At 42.2% G+C, this 16,041-nt stretch overlaps 1 protein-coding gene and 1 non-coding gene across 2 annotated transcripts; one reads left to right on the top strand and one right to left on the bottom strand.

Moving 5' to 3' along the window:
* Position 1: 1 nt before the first annotated feature.
* TSFM (Ts translation elongation factor, mitochondrial) lies at positions 2-15,976 on the bottom strand. The gene is made up of 6 exons (XM_012777144.3): positions 15,864-15,976; positions 15,426-15,599; positions 11,964-12,092; positions 11,106-11,228; positions 5,712-5,799; positions 2-1,500 (listed from the first exon to the last, which is right to left on the bottom strand). The coding sequence occupies exons 1-6, from the start codon at positions 15,918-15,920 to the stop codon at positions 1,094-1,096; spliced, it is 978 nt and encodes a 325-aa protein (XP_012632598.1). The 5' UTR covers positions 15,921-15,976; the 3' UTR covers positions 2-1,093.
* LOC142873555 (U6 spliceosomal RNA) lies at positions 13,279-13,385 on the top strand. Its single transcript, XR_012921567.1, has one exon. It is a non-coding gene; the product is annotated as a U6 spliceosomal RNA (small nuclear RNA).
* Positions 15,977-16,041: the final 65 nt, after the last annotated feature.

Raw genomic sequence — 16,041 nt, 5'->3', positions numbered from 1 at the left:
AGACAGGGTCTCACTCTTGTCGCCTAGGCTGGAGTGCAGTGGCATGCATAGCTCACCGTAACCCTGAACTCCCTGGGCTCAAGTAATCCTCCTGCCTCAGTCCTGTAGGTGTATGCACTGCCATGCCTAGCTAATTTTTTAAAACAATTTTTTTGTAGTGAAAGGGTCTCACTATGTTGCCCAGGCTGGTCTCGAAAACTCCTGGGCTCAAGCAATCCTCCTGTCTCAGCCTCCCAAAGTGCTAGGATTACAGGCGTGAGCCACCGCACCCAACCTATTATAGTAATTTTATGTTATGTTGAGAGAAAAGTTTCAGTACTAGGGAAGTAAAGCAATGTTTAGTGAGCTCTCTGAATAACTGGCCCACTCTAATTCTAGTTTCTGATGCAAGAATGTGAAAACCTGCCTTACAGCTATCCGGGAAATCTCAGTACCCACCCACACTCTATTATCCAAAAGAGAAGTAGGGCCATGTGTCATTAATTTCTGTAAATAAGGCCAGAACCAGCATACCACTGCAGAAAGCCTTCAAAGCATGGCACAGACATGAATAAATGAACCCACAGTTTCCAGACAACTTTAAGTTTGAATCAGTAATTCCAAAGAAATCCATGTGGCAGAAGTAATATAACTGGGGAAGTTCCATGGCAGAAGCATAGTTTAAAGTGTCACGCAGTGAAAGCAGAACAAAAGAGTTCTATTTCACAGAAGGAGTAAGATAGAATGTGTGAGTTAGAAATTTCAGGGACACCATAATAAATCCATGTTGAAGGCAGCAGCAGCATAATCGTTGATTATGGGCACCAAGACATGGTCAGTCGCATCAATAAGGCCCACCTGTTGTTTTCTAAAACACATCACAAAAAGGCACAAAAAAGCTAAACCCAGTTTTATACAAACATGGAAAAAATTCTATTCTTTTTATCATATAACTATTTTATTTAATACCTTTACCCATGAATTATGTACTTTCATTATAAATTCAAATGAAAAACAAATTCTGAGTTTGAAGAGGCTTAGGAAATAACTTCCTTTTGTAATGATGTCCAGAAATAAAAATAAACATTCCTCCTGGGCCAAAGGTCTCTGGAACCTATTCAGCCTCTGCTGCCTCTTCACCTTCTCCACATTCAAACCGCACGAAGTCTATCACAGACACCCCCTGGGGCTGCACATACTGTCCCAGTGTGATGGAGGGATCCAGCAAGTAAGGCTGGGACAGCATCTTGGTCTCTGCCTCTCCCCCAGGCTCATCGTCCAGGGAGCCAACAGAGAGAGGAGCCATGCCCACTACATGCTGCCCGAGGCGGCGGCCAAGGTCTTCAAGGTTTGCTTTCTGCTCAGACGTCTCACAGACAACCAGGGCCCCATACTTGCCCAGCACCAGGTTGTGAAGGGAGGGAGTATGCATTCCTCCATGGACATAAGAGCCAACGTAGAACCCAGATGGCACCTTCACCCATGCAGCTCGTTTAAGAGTCAGGTTTTCTCCCAGTTTCCCTATAAAAAAGCAAAAACAAAAATGAATATGATGCCTGTGGTGGTACCAGACTATGCACAGAAGAAACCAAGTTGGAAAAAATCTCTCTCCATTTACACGAGATATGCAAGAAGATGGAGAGATATCATTTTCAGATATTGTTAAAGAGGAAAAGGGATGTCGGGGGGTGGGGGAAAGGTTGAAAGAAGTGGAGAGTACCTTTATGGAGTACCAACTACATGCCAGGCAGTCTTGATATTTAAAAACATAGGCTGAAGGCTGGGCAAGGTGGCTCACGCCTGTAATCCTAACACTCTGGGAGGCTGAGGTAAGCAGATCACTCAAGGTCAGGAGTTTGAAAGCAGCCTGATTAAGAGTGAGACCCTGTCTCTACTATAAATAGGAAAGAAATTAATTGGCCAAGAAAAATATATAGAAAAAATTAGCCGGCACTCTGGGAGGCCGAGGCGGGCGGATTGCTTGAGGTCAGGAGTTCAAAACCAGCTTGAGCAAGATCAAGACCCCATCTCTACTATAAATAGAAAGAAATTAGGCCACCTCCCTCCACAGGGTTAGGGTGCGCGGGCTGGGATGGGGGATGGGGGGATGAGGGCCGGCAGGGGATGAAGGATGGGGAGGATGAGGGCCGTCGGGGGATGGGGCGTCCTGGGGGATGGGGGGATGAGGGCTGGTGGGGTATGGGACAGCCTGGGGGATGGGGGGATGAAGGCCTGTGGGGGATGGGGCGGCCTGGGGGATGGGGGGATGAGGGCCTGTGGGGGATGGGGGGATGAGGGCCATGAGGGCCGGTGGGGGATGGGATGGCCTGGGGGATGGGGGGATTAGGGCCGGTGGGGGATGAGGGCTGGCGGGGGGATGGGGCAGCCTGGGGGATGGGGGAGATGAGGGCCGGTGGGGGATGGGATGGCCTGGAGGATGGGGGGATGAGGGCCAGTGGGGGATGAGGGCTGGCGGGGGATGGGGGCAGCCTGGGGGATGGGGTATCCTGGGATGAGGGCCTTGGGGGGGGCAGGAGGGGAGAGGGCCAGGCAGACCAGACTTCGGACATTTGACTCCTGTTTTCATTTCTTTTTTTTTTTTTTTTTTTTTTTTGAGACAGAGTCTCTCTTTGTTGCCCAGGCTAGAGTGAGTGCCGTGTCCTCAGCCTAGCTCACAGCAACCTCAATCTCCTGGGCTCAAGCTATCCTCCTGCCTCAGCCTCCCGAGTAGCTGGGACTACAGGCATGCGCCACCATGCCCGGGTAATTTTTTCTATATATATATATTAGTTGGTCAGTTAATTTTTTTCTATTTTTTTATAGTAGAGACGGGGTCTCGCTCAGGCTGGTTTTGAACTAAATAAAAAAAAAACAGGCCGGGCGCTGTGGCTCACGCCTGTAATCCTAGCTCTTGGGAGGCCGAGGCGGGCGGATTGCTCAAGGTCAGGAGTTCAAAACCAGCCTGAGCAAGAGCGAGACCCCGTCTCTACTATAAAAATAGAAAGAAATTAATTGGCCAACTGATATATATATAAAAAAATTAGCCGGGCATGGTGGCACATGCCTGTAGTCCCAGCTACTCGGGAGGCTGAGGCAGGAGGATCGCTTGAGCCCAGGAGTTTGAGGTTGCTGTGAGCTAGGCTGACGCCACGGCACTCACTCTAGCCTGGACAACAAAGCGAGACTCTGTCTCAAAAAAAAAAAAAAAAAAAAAAAAAAACCAAAAAAAAAATAAAGAAAGAAATTAATTGGCCAACTAGTATATATATATATATATATATATATATATATATATATATATATATATACACAAAAAATTAACCAGACATGGTGGCGCATGCCTGTAGTCCCAGCTACTCGGAGACTGAGGCAGAAAGACTGCTTGAGCCCAGGAGTTTGAGGTTGCTGTGAGCTAGGCTGACACCACAGCACTCACTCTAGCCTAGGCAACAAAGCAAGACTCTGTCTAAAAAAAAAAGAAAAAGAAAATATTATCCAGGCATGGTGACACATGCCTGTAGTACCAGCTACTCGGGAGGCTGAGGCAGAAGGATTGTTTGAGCCCAGGAGTTTGAGGTTGCTGTGAGCTAGGCTGACACCACAGCACTCTAGCCCGGGCAACGGAGTGAGACTCTGTCTCAAAAAAAACAAAAAAATAAAACATAGGCCATGGTGTCACACAGATTCAAGTCTCAGTTCTGCCTCTTATGGCTATATGATCTTGGGCAAGTGACTTAATGACATAATCCCATTTATTAATTTATCAAGCCTTAGTTTCCTTATCTGTAAAATGGAGATGATACTACCTACCTTTCAGGGTTATTGGGAGAAATAAATAATAAATGTAAACTCATTTACTATAGTATCTGGCATACAGTGAGCACTCAAATGCTGATTATTATTATTACATTACACTTAGGCTTCGAGTACTTAAGTAATCCACCCAAAAATTCATGGTAGAGCTGGAATTAAAACTCAGATCTGGCCCAAAGCAATTAGGGGCTTTTCCCCACCAAATTAGCATCCTTCCTGAATGCCACCATGACTGACACAACTCCTGATCATCCGCTGTATCAGGAAAAAGCCCACAACTAAAAGCCCCAGAAAATCCAAAACCTCATGTCATCTGATAGTTTCAACTTCCTCTCATCATAAATAAAAAGATAACATTTTCAGAGTTGTTTATGAGAACTAAAAAACGGATATTCTCCTTTCTCTTAGGATGCTATACTTACATAATGGGCGCGATGCGCACCACCTGGAGGATGGACACTCGTGAAACTCTGACACGGTGGGGGGGGGCAGGCGGGCAAGGGCAATATATGTAACCTTAACAATATTTGTACCCCCATAATATGATGAAATAAAAAGAAAAAGAAAAGAAGTCCAAATAAGCCAGAAGGTAGGAAAATATAGGAGAACAAAAGGGTCTGCACAAATATGCCTGAAATTAGCGACAGTTACATTTAACAGTCATAAAAAGGGAGAATTTGGAAACTAAAACAAATTTTAAAATAGGTCAAATCATCTACCCAATAGTTAATTCCCAGAAACTGACAAGGCTGAAATATCGAATTCTTCCAGAATTTCTTAATAAACCCCATACATAGCTGTCTGCCTGGTTTGTCAACTATGACTCATTGAAACATCACAGACACTGCAAGATGACCTGATAAAAACAGAATTGATGCTTTGACTGGAAATTGCAGATGAGGAATAAATTCCCAGCAAGCTCCAACCCCATCCCTCTCTTCCTCGCTCCATCAAGGATACTTAGGAAGAAAGGAAAATCCCTACTAGTCCAACCACAATGATCCAGATATGGTTCCCATAGCCAGTAGGTTATAAAAGAATGTATCTTCACAAATTCAGGACCAGATGTTTTGAAAAGAGAGATCAAATTCCTAAAAATGGTGCCCCTAAACTTTCCTTGATCACTTTATAAAGTGATGATGAAGATGAAATAATTTTTCTTTTTTTGAGAGAGTCTCACTCTGTTGCCCAGGCTAGAGTGCTGTGGTATCAGACTAGCTCACAGCAACCTCAAAGTCCTGAGCTCAAGCAATCCTCCTGCCTCAGCCTCCCGAGTAGCTGGGACTACAGGCATGCGCCACCATGCCTGGCTAATTATTTTTTCTATATATTTTAGTTGGCCAATTAATTTTCTATTTTTAGTAGAGACGGGGCCTCACTCTTGCTCAGGCTGGTTTAGAACTCCTAACCTTGAGAGATCCACCTGCCTTGGCCTCCCAGAGTGCTAGGGTTACAGGCGTGAGCCACTGCAGCTGGCCTGAAATAATCTTTAATGTACTATTCTTCCTATTCTAATACAGATAGTCAACAGGAAGTCAAAGTGCCATCTCTGCTTAAAGGCATGCTTTGTTTTGTAGGCACAGTTATGAAAATAATTTTAATTAGTTGCAAACAGCTAAAAGCCATGAGATTTCTGCATACAAATCTAAATTCTTTTAAAGAATTCAGAATTTCTGATGACACTAGGACTCTATTTCCACTGATACAGCAACTGGCTACAGCTTGGTAATGGCACTTCCTTCAGCAGAGTATGAGCTCTTCAGGATGCCTGCTGTTCCCTAATGTCTAACACACAAACCACGTCTCACATTCATATTATCTGGCCCTCATATGTATATGAGCACACAAAGAGGAACACCAAAGATACCAAGAGATCCAGTTTTTAATTTCCAGTTTCCAAAATATTTATAAATATTCACCAATTGCTAAGGCCAACTGATCCTTGAGAGAACCTTCTCTGCCAAGTCCAGCTGGAAGTCCAGAAAGCTCAGAGGAATTCAAGAAGCCCTAAGTATACAGAGAAAACAAACACGGATCAGTTTTGTACTATCCAAATTATCAAAAGAATAGACAAAACTAGCCTAAGAAAATTATTTAAGACAACTGGTATAAATAATATTTCCATTAAGCTAAGAATGTTAAAAATTCATAAGTTTCATTTTTATAAATATTTTATTCCATCACTGCACCCTTCACCCCAATTCTTTTCCACTCCCAACCTTTAACCTAACTTCTTAGAATGTAATTGCCTAGAAATCAGGAACAATATATTTTTATTTTTTAAAGAGAAGTCTCACTCTGTCACCCAGACTAGCATGCAGTGGTGCAACTGTAGCTTACTGTAACCTCAAACTCCTGAGCTCAAGAGACCATCCTGCATCAGCCTCCTGAGCTGGGACTACAGGCATAAGCCACCATGCCCAACCAGGAACAATATTTTCATATAATCATAAAGCTAGGAGACTTGCAGATTGTTGGTGGGAATGCAAAATGGTGCAAATCCAATAGAGAGGAACAATATCTAACAAAACTGTGCATACATTTATCCTTTGATCCTGCAATCCTATTTCTAGGAATTTATCTTGATGATACACTTTTTTTTTTTTTTGACAGAGTCTCACTCTGTTGCCCGGGCTAGAGTGCCATGGCATCAGCCTGGTTCACAGCAACCTCAAACTCCTGGACTCAAGCAATCCTACTGCCTCAGACTCCTGAGTAGCTGGGACTACAGGCATGCACCACCATGCCCAGCTAATTTTTTCTATATATTTTTAGTTGGCCAATTAATTTCTTTCTATTTTTAGTAGAGATAGGGTCTCGCTCTTGCTCAGGCTGGTTTCGAACTCCTGACCTTGAGCGATCCACCCCACCTCGGCCTCCCAGAGTGCTAGGATGACAAGCATGAGCCACCTCACCCAGCCAATGATATACTTTCAACAATACAAAAGTACACATGCATGAGATTATCCATTGAACAATTATTGCTAATCATAAAATTTCAGAAACACAGAAGACTGGTTGAATAAATCATGGCACATGCACACAATACTATGCAGCTGGAAAAAAGAAAAAGGAAGATCTCTATGAACTTCTATGGAGTATTTCCAGGATATATTATTAAGTGAAAAAAGCAAATTAAAGTATATATGTGTGCAGGCGCAGTGGATCACACCTATTAATTCCAGGCCAAGGTGGGAGGATCACTTGAGCCTAGGAGTTCAAGACCAGCCCAAGCAACATAGCAAGCTCTTGTCTCTAGAAAAAATGTCTCTAGAAAAAATTTTTAAAAAATCAGCTGGTCATGGTGGTACACATCTATATAGTCCTAGCTACTTGGGAGGCTGAGGTGGGAGGATCACTTGAGCCCAGGAGTTTGAGGTTCCAGTGAGCTATGATCGCACCACTGCACTCCAGCCTAGGCATCAGAGAGAGACTCTGTCTCTTAAAAAATAAATAAATAAAAAGTGCATATGCAGGAAAAAAGTGTATATGCATATTATACCATCATTTGTGTAAAAAAGATTTATATAAATAAGTTTATTTTTGCAAAAAGAAATAGCAAAAGGATAAACACAATCCAATGACATTGGTTACCTACAGGAGTGGGTAGGAATGGGGTAGAAGAGAGTGAAGAGGGAGTAAGACTTCTCTGAATATATCTCCTTATTTTTTTTTAACAGTTTTAACTTTGGGACTTTGCTAATGTTTTACATATTCAAAAATAAAATTAAATCAACAAGAATTTGGAGTGAAAACAGAAACTGATAGAAACATAACACTCTAACTGTATGTCAAATGAATAACAACATCACAAAAAGAAAAAAAACTAATCCAAATAATTTGCAATACAATTTGGCCACATAACTTCAAAGTAAAGACAAAAAGAACTAGAAAGAAATCTTGAACTCTTTAGTAGTTTTATTATTTCCAGTGGTCAGATGAAGCAACTCTGAAACAATTTTTTATATATATTGTAACACTGAGTAAATAAGTAAATATATTGAAGTTGCTAGGAGCCAGTGTTCTCACTATGAGAGAAGGAAGATACAAACAGAATGGGGGAAGGAAAGGAAGAATCCTATGGTGCTAAATTAGAACTGAAACACACACACACACACACACACACACACACACACACACACACACGATCTGTGTGCTGTAACATCTCAGTAACAATAAGTGGTGGCTCACGCCCGTAATCCTAGCACTCAGGGAGGCCGAGGCAGGTGGATTGTGTGAGCTCAGGAGTTTGAGACCAGCCCGAGCAAGAGCAAGACCCTGTCTCTACTAAAAATAGAAAGAAATTATATGGACAACTAAAAATATATATAGAAAAAATTAGCCTGGCATGGTGGCACATGCCTGTAGTCCCAAGTACTCGGGAGACTGAAGCAGAAGGACTGCTTGAGCTCAGGAGTTTGAGGTTGCTGTGAGCTAGGCTGACACCATGGCACTCTATCCCAGGCAACAGAATAAGACTTTGTCTCAAAAAAAAAAAAAAAAAAAAGCATACCTAATGCCCAGATCTAAAAACTATTTCCCCACTATAAAGGACCAGGATTCCTTGAAGAAGTGGACAATTCCATGGTTAAGGCTAGGAAAGTAACACTAATATAAACAATATAAACCCAAAATATCTTGTTACAACAAAGAGAAAATACTCAGAAAATGGTAAGAACATATCAAAAGGACACTAGAGACAGCTTGCACAAAATCAGCTTGCCCTGTTCAAATCTACCGATAATTTGAATATCAAAATGAATAATGAATTATATAATGAATTATAACCTATTGTATAAAATAAAAATCCATGAGTCAATGTTAGTACTAAATAAATCACTAAATAAAGGGAGTATAAGGGAAATTTCTTCCTAACAGTATAACAACAACTATTTATTTTTGAGACAGACTCTCACTCTGTTGCCTAGGCTAGAGTGCCATGGTGTCAGCCTAACTCACGGCAACCTCAAACTCCTAGACTCAAGTGATCCTCCTGCCTCAGCCTCCCAAATAGATGGGACTACAGGTGTGCACCACCATGCTCGGCTAATTTTTTCTATTTTTCATTGTCCGGCTAATTTCTTTCTATTTTTAATAAAGATGGGTCTTGCTCTTGCTAAGGCTGGTCTTGAAGTCCTGACCTCAAGCGAACCTCCTACCTTGGCCTCCCAGAATGCTAGGATTACAGGCGTGAGCCACCACGCCCAGCCCATAATGCCAATTAATATTAATAAAATTAATAAATGTAAACAAAATTATAAGAGGAAAACCACTGTGCTAACTATCATAGTAATAGTTATTACTGATCCTGACAAGAATCATCAATGGATGCTACAACTAGCACTAGCCAAAAGCTTTTCAGGAACTGGATGTTTACACAGTCTCAATCTCCCATACAGATTACTTGTTAATTACAAAGAACCTGGCAACTTTGCAGTGGAGAAACCTGGCAAATACTACCTTAACATCAAAGTTAACAACATCAATAACAGGACTAACGGTCACCATGTGCCTCCTCATGTGATGTTCTAAGAAAAATTCTGCTTAATATTCCAACAAAAATCCATATTCTGAGTCTAATTATGAAGAAATATCAGCTATACCCAAATTGAAGGACATTCTACAAAAATGTCCTATAATCTTCCAAAATGTCAATGTAATAAAACAGAAAGAAAGGCTGAGGAACAAAGAAAAGAGATTAAATAGACAAGACAACTAAATGCAACACAGGATACTGGACTGGATCCCAGATTAGAAGAAAAATTGCTTATGGCAAAATATGAATACATATTATATATTATAAAAATAAAAATATTCTATCAATGTCAAAATTCCTAAATGTGATCACTGTGCTGTGGTTACATAAGAGAACGTCTTTATTTTAGGAGACACATGCCAAAGGAATAACGGGTTCTGATATCTGTAGCATACTCACAAAAGGGTAAAAAAAAACAGTGATGCTAATATGTATATAAAAACCGATAAAGTAAATGCAGCAAAATGTTAAAAAATGGTGAATCTAGATAAAGGGTACACTGGAATTTATTTCAGAATACTGGCAACTTTTTGGTAAGTTTGAATTTTTTTCAAAATAAAAGTTTAAAAAAATTAAACTAAAAGCCACAAGGAAAAAAAATAAAGCTAAAAGGGACCAAAGTTACAAATAATGAAACAGAGGCCCAGGAAAGTAAGTGAATGGCTCAGGGTTATGAATAGAGTTATGGGAAAAATCAAAGCTAGACTTTCTAGTTCAAGAGACTCATCTACTCAATACAATTCTAAAAAAATAATCTTAACACTGTTTTCCATATGACTATTCAATGCCAGTAATAATTAACATTTACCAAGAGATCTCAGGAGGAAAAGAAAAAGAAAAAGGTGGTAATAAATGAAAAAAAATTGCTGTGAGTGGTTAATTTTTCCCTTGAAAATAAGGCCAAATCAAAGGCAGATAGATATAATTCCTTCCTTGAACTTTCTATGGCAAGAATATGCTTATTCTCCTAAATTGTGCCTTCTCCAATCTCTCTATTTAGAATCCTTTTCTTCAGGCCACTCCAGATTTTTGACCTCAAAGCCTCAGATGGCTTCAATGATTTGGCTGACACCACCACACTCATTCGTTCACTCACTAGACAAAGATTTATTGAGCTCCAGCTAAGTGTTGGGTCCAGTTTTCTTTCACCAGAGATACAGTAGTGAAAAGACAAATTCCCTGTCTCATGCAGCTTACATTTTATTAGAGAAGACAGACAACATAAAAATAAAAATGTAACACATGGCCAGGCGCGGTGGGTCACGCCTGTAATCCTAGCACTCTGGGAGGCCGAGGCGGGAGGATTGCTCAAGGTCAGGAGTTCTAAACCAGACTGAGCAAGAGCGAGACCCTGTCTCTACTATAAATAGAAATAAATTAATTGGCCAACTAATATATATAGAAAAAATTAGCCGGGCATGGTGGCGCATGCCTGTAGTCCCAGCTACTCAGGAGGCTGAGGCAGAAGGATCACTTGAGCCCAGGAGTTTGAGGTTGTTGTGAGCTAGGCTGATGCCACGGCACTCACTCTAGCCTGGGCAACAAAGTGAGACTCTGTCTCAAAAAAAAAAAAAAAAAAAAAAAACATTTAACACATAAGCACTATAATAAAAAATTTTAAATGAGGCAGAATAAGATAGAGCAACAGGAGGAAGGGTAGCCCTCCCCAAAGAAATGTGAAGGAAGGAAATGAGACATAAGAATGTCTTAAAAAGGAACAGCAAAGACCCTAAGCTGTGAACAAATTCAACATGCTGGAGACAGCCCCCAAACTCACTTTACTGTAGGTGGAGACTTGATCCTTTAGGCTCTGACAATGTAGCATGGTTCCAAGGGCTACTTGCTGGACCAGCTGTTGAAATCTTAAGTTCTTGGAAACAAAATCTGTCTCACAGTTTACCTGTGGGAACAAATTGAGGTTGCTATATAAGCTGTTTACTGATAGTTTCCACAAGTACCTTTAGGTTGGAGAGTAAACCAAGATATTGATAGAACAAGCTACAGATTCAACAGAAATAAATGACCCTAGAATTTTAAAGCTGCGGTTCCTCTCTTAGTTTGAGGCCTGAAATGAATGAACTGATTGAATGAAGTGATTCCTGTCCGGCCAGTAAGTAAGCCGTAGCCCAGGCATTCAGAAGATGGTTTGACAATGTCCCAAAAGGCTCACTGCAAGCTCACTACCTTGCCTGTGGCTGCATACCATCATCACCGCACTCTCCAGCCTCGACTCCAAACAGCTTTTGCTATCACCTTGTTTATTCCCCTCTCTCACTCTGATCCACATCTGATTCTTCACCAGTTATGGCCCCCAAACCTCCTCTAAACAGCTATTCTCTCTCCATCAACTAATGAATTACTAGCTTTAAAATCTAACTGTTCCAGGAAACAATCAGTGACTAGGTATAAGGCAGCACTAAATTCACACTTAGGAGTAATATTCTAGACTGCCAGGCCATTTCTCATCAACATATCTGTGTGTTTCTATACTTCAATGAATCTGTAGGTAATAACTGAGGTCTTATGAGTTTAACGTCAACTCCCCTTTATGGTTCTCAAACAGACCTCTTCTTTAAAGGGTCTACCACAAGCCCAGTGACAGCTGTCTTGCTGTGTGGAATTTCCAACAACTCACCTCTACTAATACAGTCACGTTTCCTTCCTGCAACAGCCCAATCAGGCCTTCTTTAGTCTTCCTCCCATGGAGCTTGGCAGCTTTGCTCCAGCCCTCCTGCTGGGCCTGCTTGTGGAGCCAGACCTCAGCCTACAAATTGAAAAGAAAAAGAGCAGATGACAAAGTCACAGAATTGAGGACTGATAAGAGCTCTAAAATATGTTCCAGTTCCCTGATTCTTTCTACTTCTCCTAAATTCTCTAATAGAAATGAATCTATCATTTACGGACAGTCTATCACTAAATGCCAAATGCCAGGCATTTTTGTAACTAGTGTTATGGATAAGTTTAATCTTCACAGCAACTCTATGGGGCATAGTGTAGTATTTTCATTATACAGTCATGCATGTCATGACGTTTTGGTCAACAATGGATTGCATATACAATGGTGGTCCCATGATTATAATGGAGCTGAAAAATTGCCTAGTGACACAGTAGCCCTCCTAATGAAGTAGTGCAATGCCTTACTCACGTTTGTGGTGATGCTGGTGTATACAAACCTACTGTGCTGCTAGTCATATAAAAGTATAGCACATACAATTACGTACAGTACATAATACTTGATAATAACAAATGACTGTTATTAGTTTATGTATTTGCTATACTATTATACTTCTTATCGTTATTTTAGAGAATACTCTAACTCATTTTTTTAAAAAATTTAACTGTAGGCCAGGCATGGTAGCTCACGCCTGTAATCCTAGCACTCTGGGAGGCCGAGGTGGGAGGATCACTCAAGGTTAGGAGTTCCAGACCAGCCTGAGTAAGAGCGAAACCCCATCTCTACTAAAAATAGAAAGAAATTAACTGGCTAACTAAAAATATATAGAAAAAATTAGCCGGGCATGGTGGTGGATGCCTATAGTCCCAGCTACTTGGGAGGCTGAGACAGAAGGATGGCTTGAGCCCAGGAGTTTGAGGTTGCTGTGAGCTAGGCTGATGCCATGGCACTCTAACCTGGGCAACAGAATGAGACTCTGTCTCAAAAAAAAAATTTTTTTTAAATAATAAAATTTAAAAAATTTAAAAAGTTAACTGTAAAACAGCCTCAGGAAGGTCCTTCAGGAGGTATTTCAGAAGAAGGCATTATTATCATAGGAGTTTACAGCTCCATGCATCTTGCTACCCTCGAATACCTTCCAGTGGGGCAAAACGTGGGAGTGGAAGACAGTGATATCAATGATCCTGACCCTGTGTAGGCCCAGGCTAATGTCTGTATTTGTGTCTTAGTTTTTAACAAAAAAGTTTAAAAAGTAAAAAAAATAATTAAAACTCGATTGCTGGCTTTGACAGCACACATTCTAAAATTGAAACAATATAGTGAAGATTAATATGGCCCCTGCATGAGGATGATGTGCAAATTCATGAAGTGTTCCATATAAAAAAATAAATTTAAAAAATAAACAAAAAAAACAGAAAAAAGTTTATAGAATAAGGATATAAACAAAGACCTATACAATGTATTTGTGGTTTGGGGGGGTTTGTTTTGTTTTGCTTTGTTTTTTTGAGACAGGGTCTTACTCTGTTGCCCGTGCCAGTGGAGTACAGTGGTGTGATCATAGCTCACTGCAACCTCAAACTCCTGGGCTCAAGTGATCCTCCTGGCTCAGCCTTCCAAGTAGCTACAGGTGTGTGCTACCATGCTCAACTAATTTTTAAAAAATTTTTTTGTAGGGAGGGGGGTCTCGATACATTGCCCAGGCTGGTCTTGAACTCCCAGCCTCAAGTGATTGTCCTGCCTCGGCCTCCCAAAGTGCCAGGGTTACAGGCACAAGCCCACTGCACCCGGCCTGTTTGTGTTTTAAGCCAAGAGCTATCACAAAAGAGTCCAAAGAAAATCAAAAGATTTAAAACGTTTATAAAATTAAAAAGTTATAGTAAGCTAAGATTAATTTATCATTGAAGAAAAATTTTTTTTTTTTTTTTTTTTTTTTGCGACAGAGTCTCACTTTGTTGTCCAGGCTAGAGTGAGTGCCGTGGCGTCAGCCTAGCTCACAGCAACCTCAAACTCCTGGGCTTGAGTGATCCTTCTGCCTCAGCCTCCCGAGTAGCTGGGACTACAGGCATGCGCCACCATGCCCGGCTAATTTTTTATATATATATCAGTTGGCCAATTAATTTCTTTCTATTTATAGTAGAGACGGGGTCTCGCTCTTGCTCAGGCTGGTTTTGAACTCCTGACCTTGAGCAATCCGCCCGCCTCGGCCTCCCAAGAGCTAGGATTACAGGCGTGAGCCACAGCGCCCGGCCAAAAATTTTTTTTTGAGACACAGTCTCGCTTTGTTGTCCAGGCTAGAGTGAGTGCCATGGCGTCAGCCTAGCTCACAGCAACCTCAAACTCCTGGGCTCGAGTGATCCTTCTGCCTCAGCCTCCCGAGTAGCTGGGACTACAGGCATGCGCCACCATGCCCGGCTAATTTTTTATATATATATATCAGTTGGCCAATTAATTTCTTTCTATTTATAGTAGAGACGGGGTCTCGCTCTTGCTCAGGCTGGTTTTGAACTCCTGACCTTGAGCAATCCGCCTGCCTCGGCCTCCCAAGAGCTAGGATTACAGGCGTGAGCCACAGCGCCCGGCCTGAAGAAAAATTTTTTACATAAATTTAGTGTAGCCTAAGTGTACAGTAGTTAGAAAGTCTACAAAAATGTTCAATAATGTCTTAGGTAAGACTTCACACTCACCACTCACTCACTGACTTACATAGAGCAGCTTCCAGTCCTGCAGGCTCCATTCATGGTAAGTGGCCTATAAAAGTGTGCCATTTATCTTTTATACTGTATTTTTACTGTACCTTTTCTATGTTTCGATACACAAAGACTTACCATTGTGTTATAAATGCCTACAGTATTCAGTACAATAACATGTTATACAGGTGTGTAGTCTAGGAGCAATAGGCTATACTGTGCAGCCTAGGGGTGTAGTAGGCTATACCATCTAGGTTTGTGTAAGTGTGTTCTATGAGGGTCACAGAACAAAACTGCCTAATTACTCATTTCTCAGAATGTACCCTGTGGTGAAGAGATGCATGGCTATACAGACAAGAACAAAACAACTCTGAAAGATTAATTAAGATGTCCTAGGTCACAGGGTTAGTGTGAGGGCACCACCGTTTGAGTCCTGGTTGGTCTGACTCCAAAACTCACACAAACCCTTTCAGCTCCAGGCAGCAGGAAACACCATAGCAGCAGTCTTGCATGGAATAGTGTTTGCTAACCTTGGGATCCTGACTTAATTGCTTCCAAATAAAAGAAAGGCAAAGGCTGAGGCTGTCATTTAAGCCAGAATTCCATCTAGGGCTCTGCCATTATGGGTCACTGGCAGCAGGTCTGACTTCTATGCTCCTCAGCAGACCGCCCCAAAAGTCTGAGGTCGAGCCCTAGCATCCTGCCCTGCACTCCCCAACCCCTGCCATGCACACACCTGTTTGAGATCCCCGCCACAAGTCTCTAGAGCTTTCTTGCAATTTACAAAGGAGTAGCCCGTCTTCCGCCGCAATTTCATGAGAAGTTCCTTGCTGGAGGCCGAGGAAGACAGCCAGGACCCAGCGTGAAATGTGTGCCACAGCTGAGGCGACTGAAGCAGAAGAGACCCTGCCTGGAAACGTTAAGAAGAAAGGGATGAGAAGCAGGAAGCAACGAACTCCGGGGCGCGGTGGGCACAGCTGCAGGGAGGCGACCTTAGGGCTCGGGAAATGTGGAAAAGGTAGCTCGGGGGGGGGGGCTGGACTGCGAAGAGACAAAGCCGTCGGGGTAAGGGTGTGATGGAGTCGAACGGGGTCGGGGGAAGGGAAGGGTACGCTCCAGGCACACAGGAGAGCTGCCATAAAGGAAGGTCGATAACGGGGCCAGGACACCTCACCAGGCAACTCCTGGTCCGCGAGACCAGGCAAAAGCTCAATGACCGCAGCAGCGACATCTTTCTGGTCGCAGTACACTTGCGCCGGCTGGCGCACCGGTGAAGCGACAGACCTACGGCGGCGCAGAAGGGTCAGAACTCTCCACCTAAACACGCTAAACGAGGATGGCGCCACCTGCTG

The sequence above is a fragment of the Microcebus murinus genome, chromosome 10 (assembly GCF_040939455.1).
Source record: "Microcebus murinus isolate Inina chromosome 10, M.murinus_Inina_mat1.0, whole genome shotgun sequence".
Taxonomy (NCBI): domain Eukaryota; kingdom Metazoa; phylum Chordata; class Mammalia; order Primates; family Cheirogaleidae; genus Microcebus; species Microcebus murinus.
The sequence above is the reverse complement of the archived record's forward strand: the minus strand, read 5'-3'. Positions and strand labels throughout refer to the sequence as shown.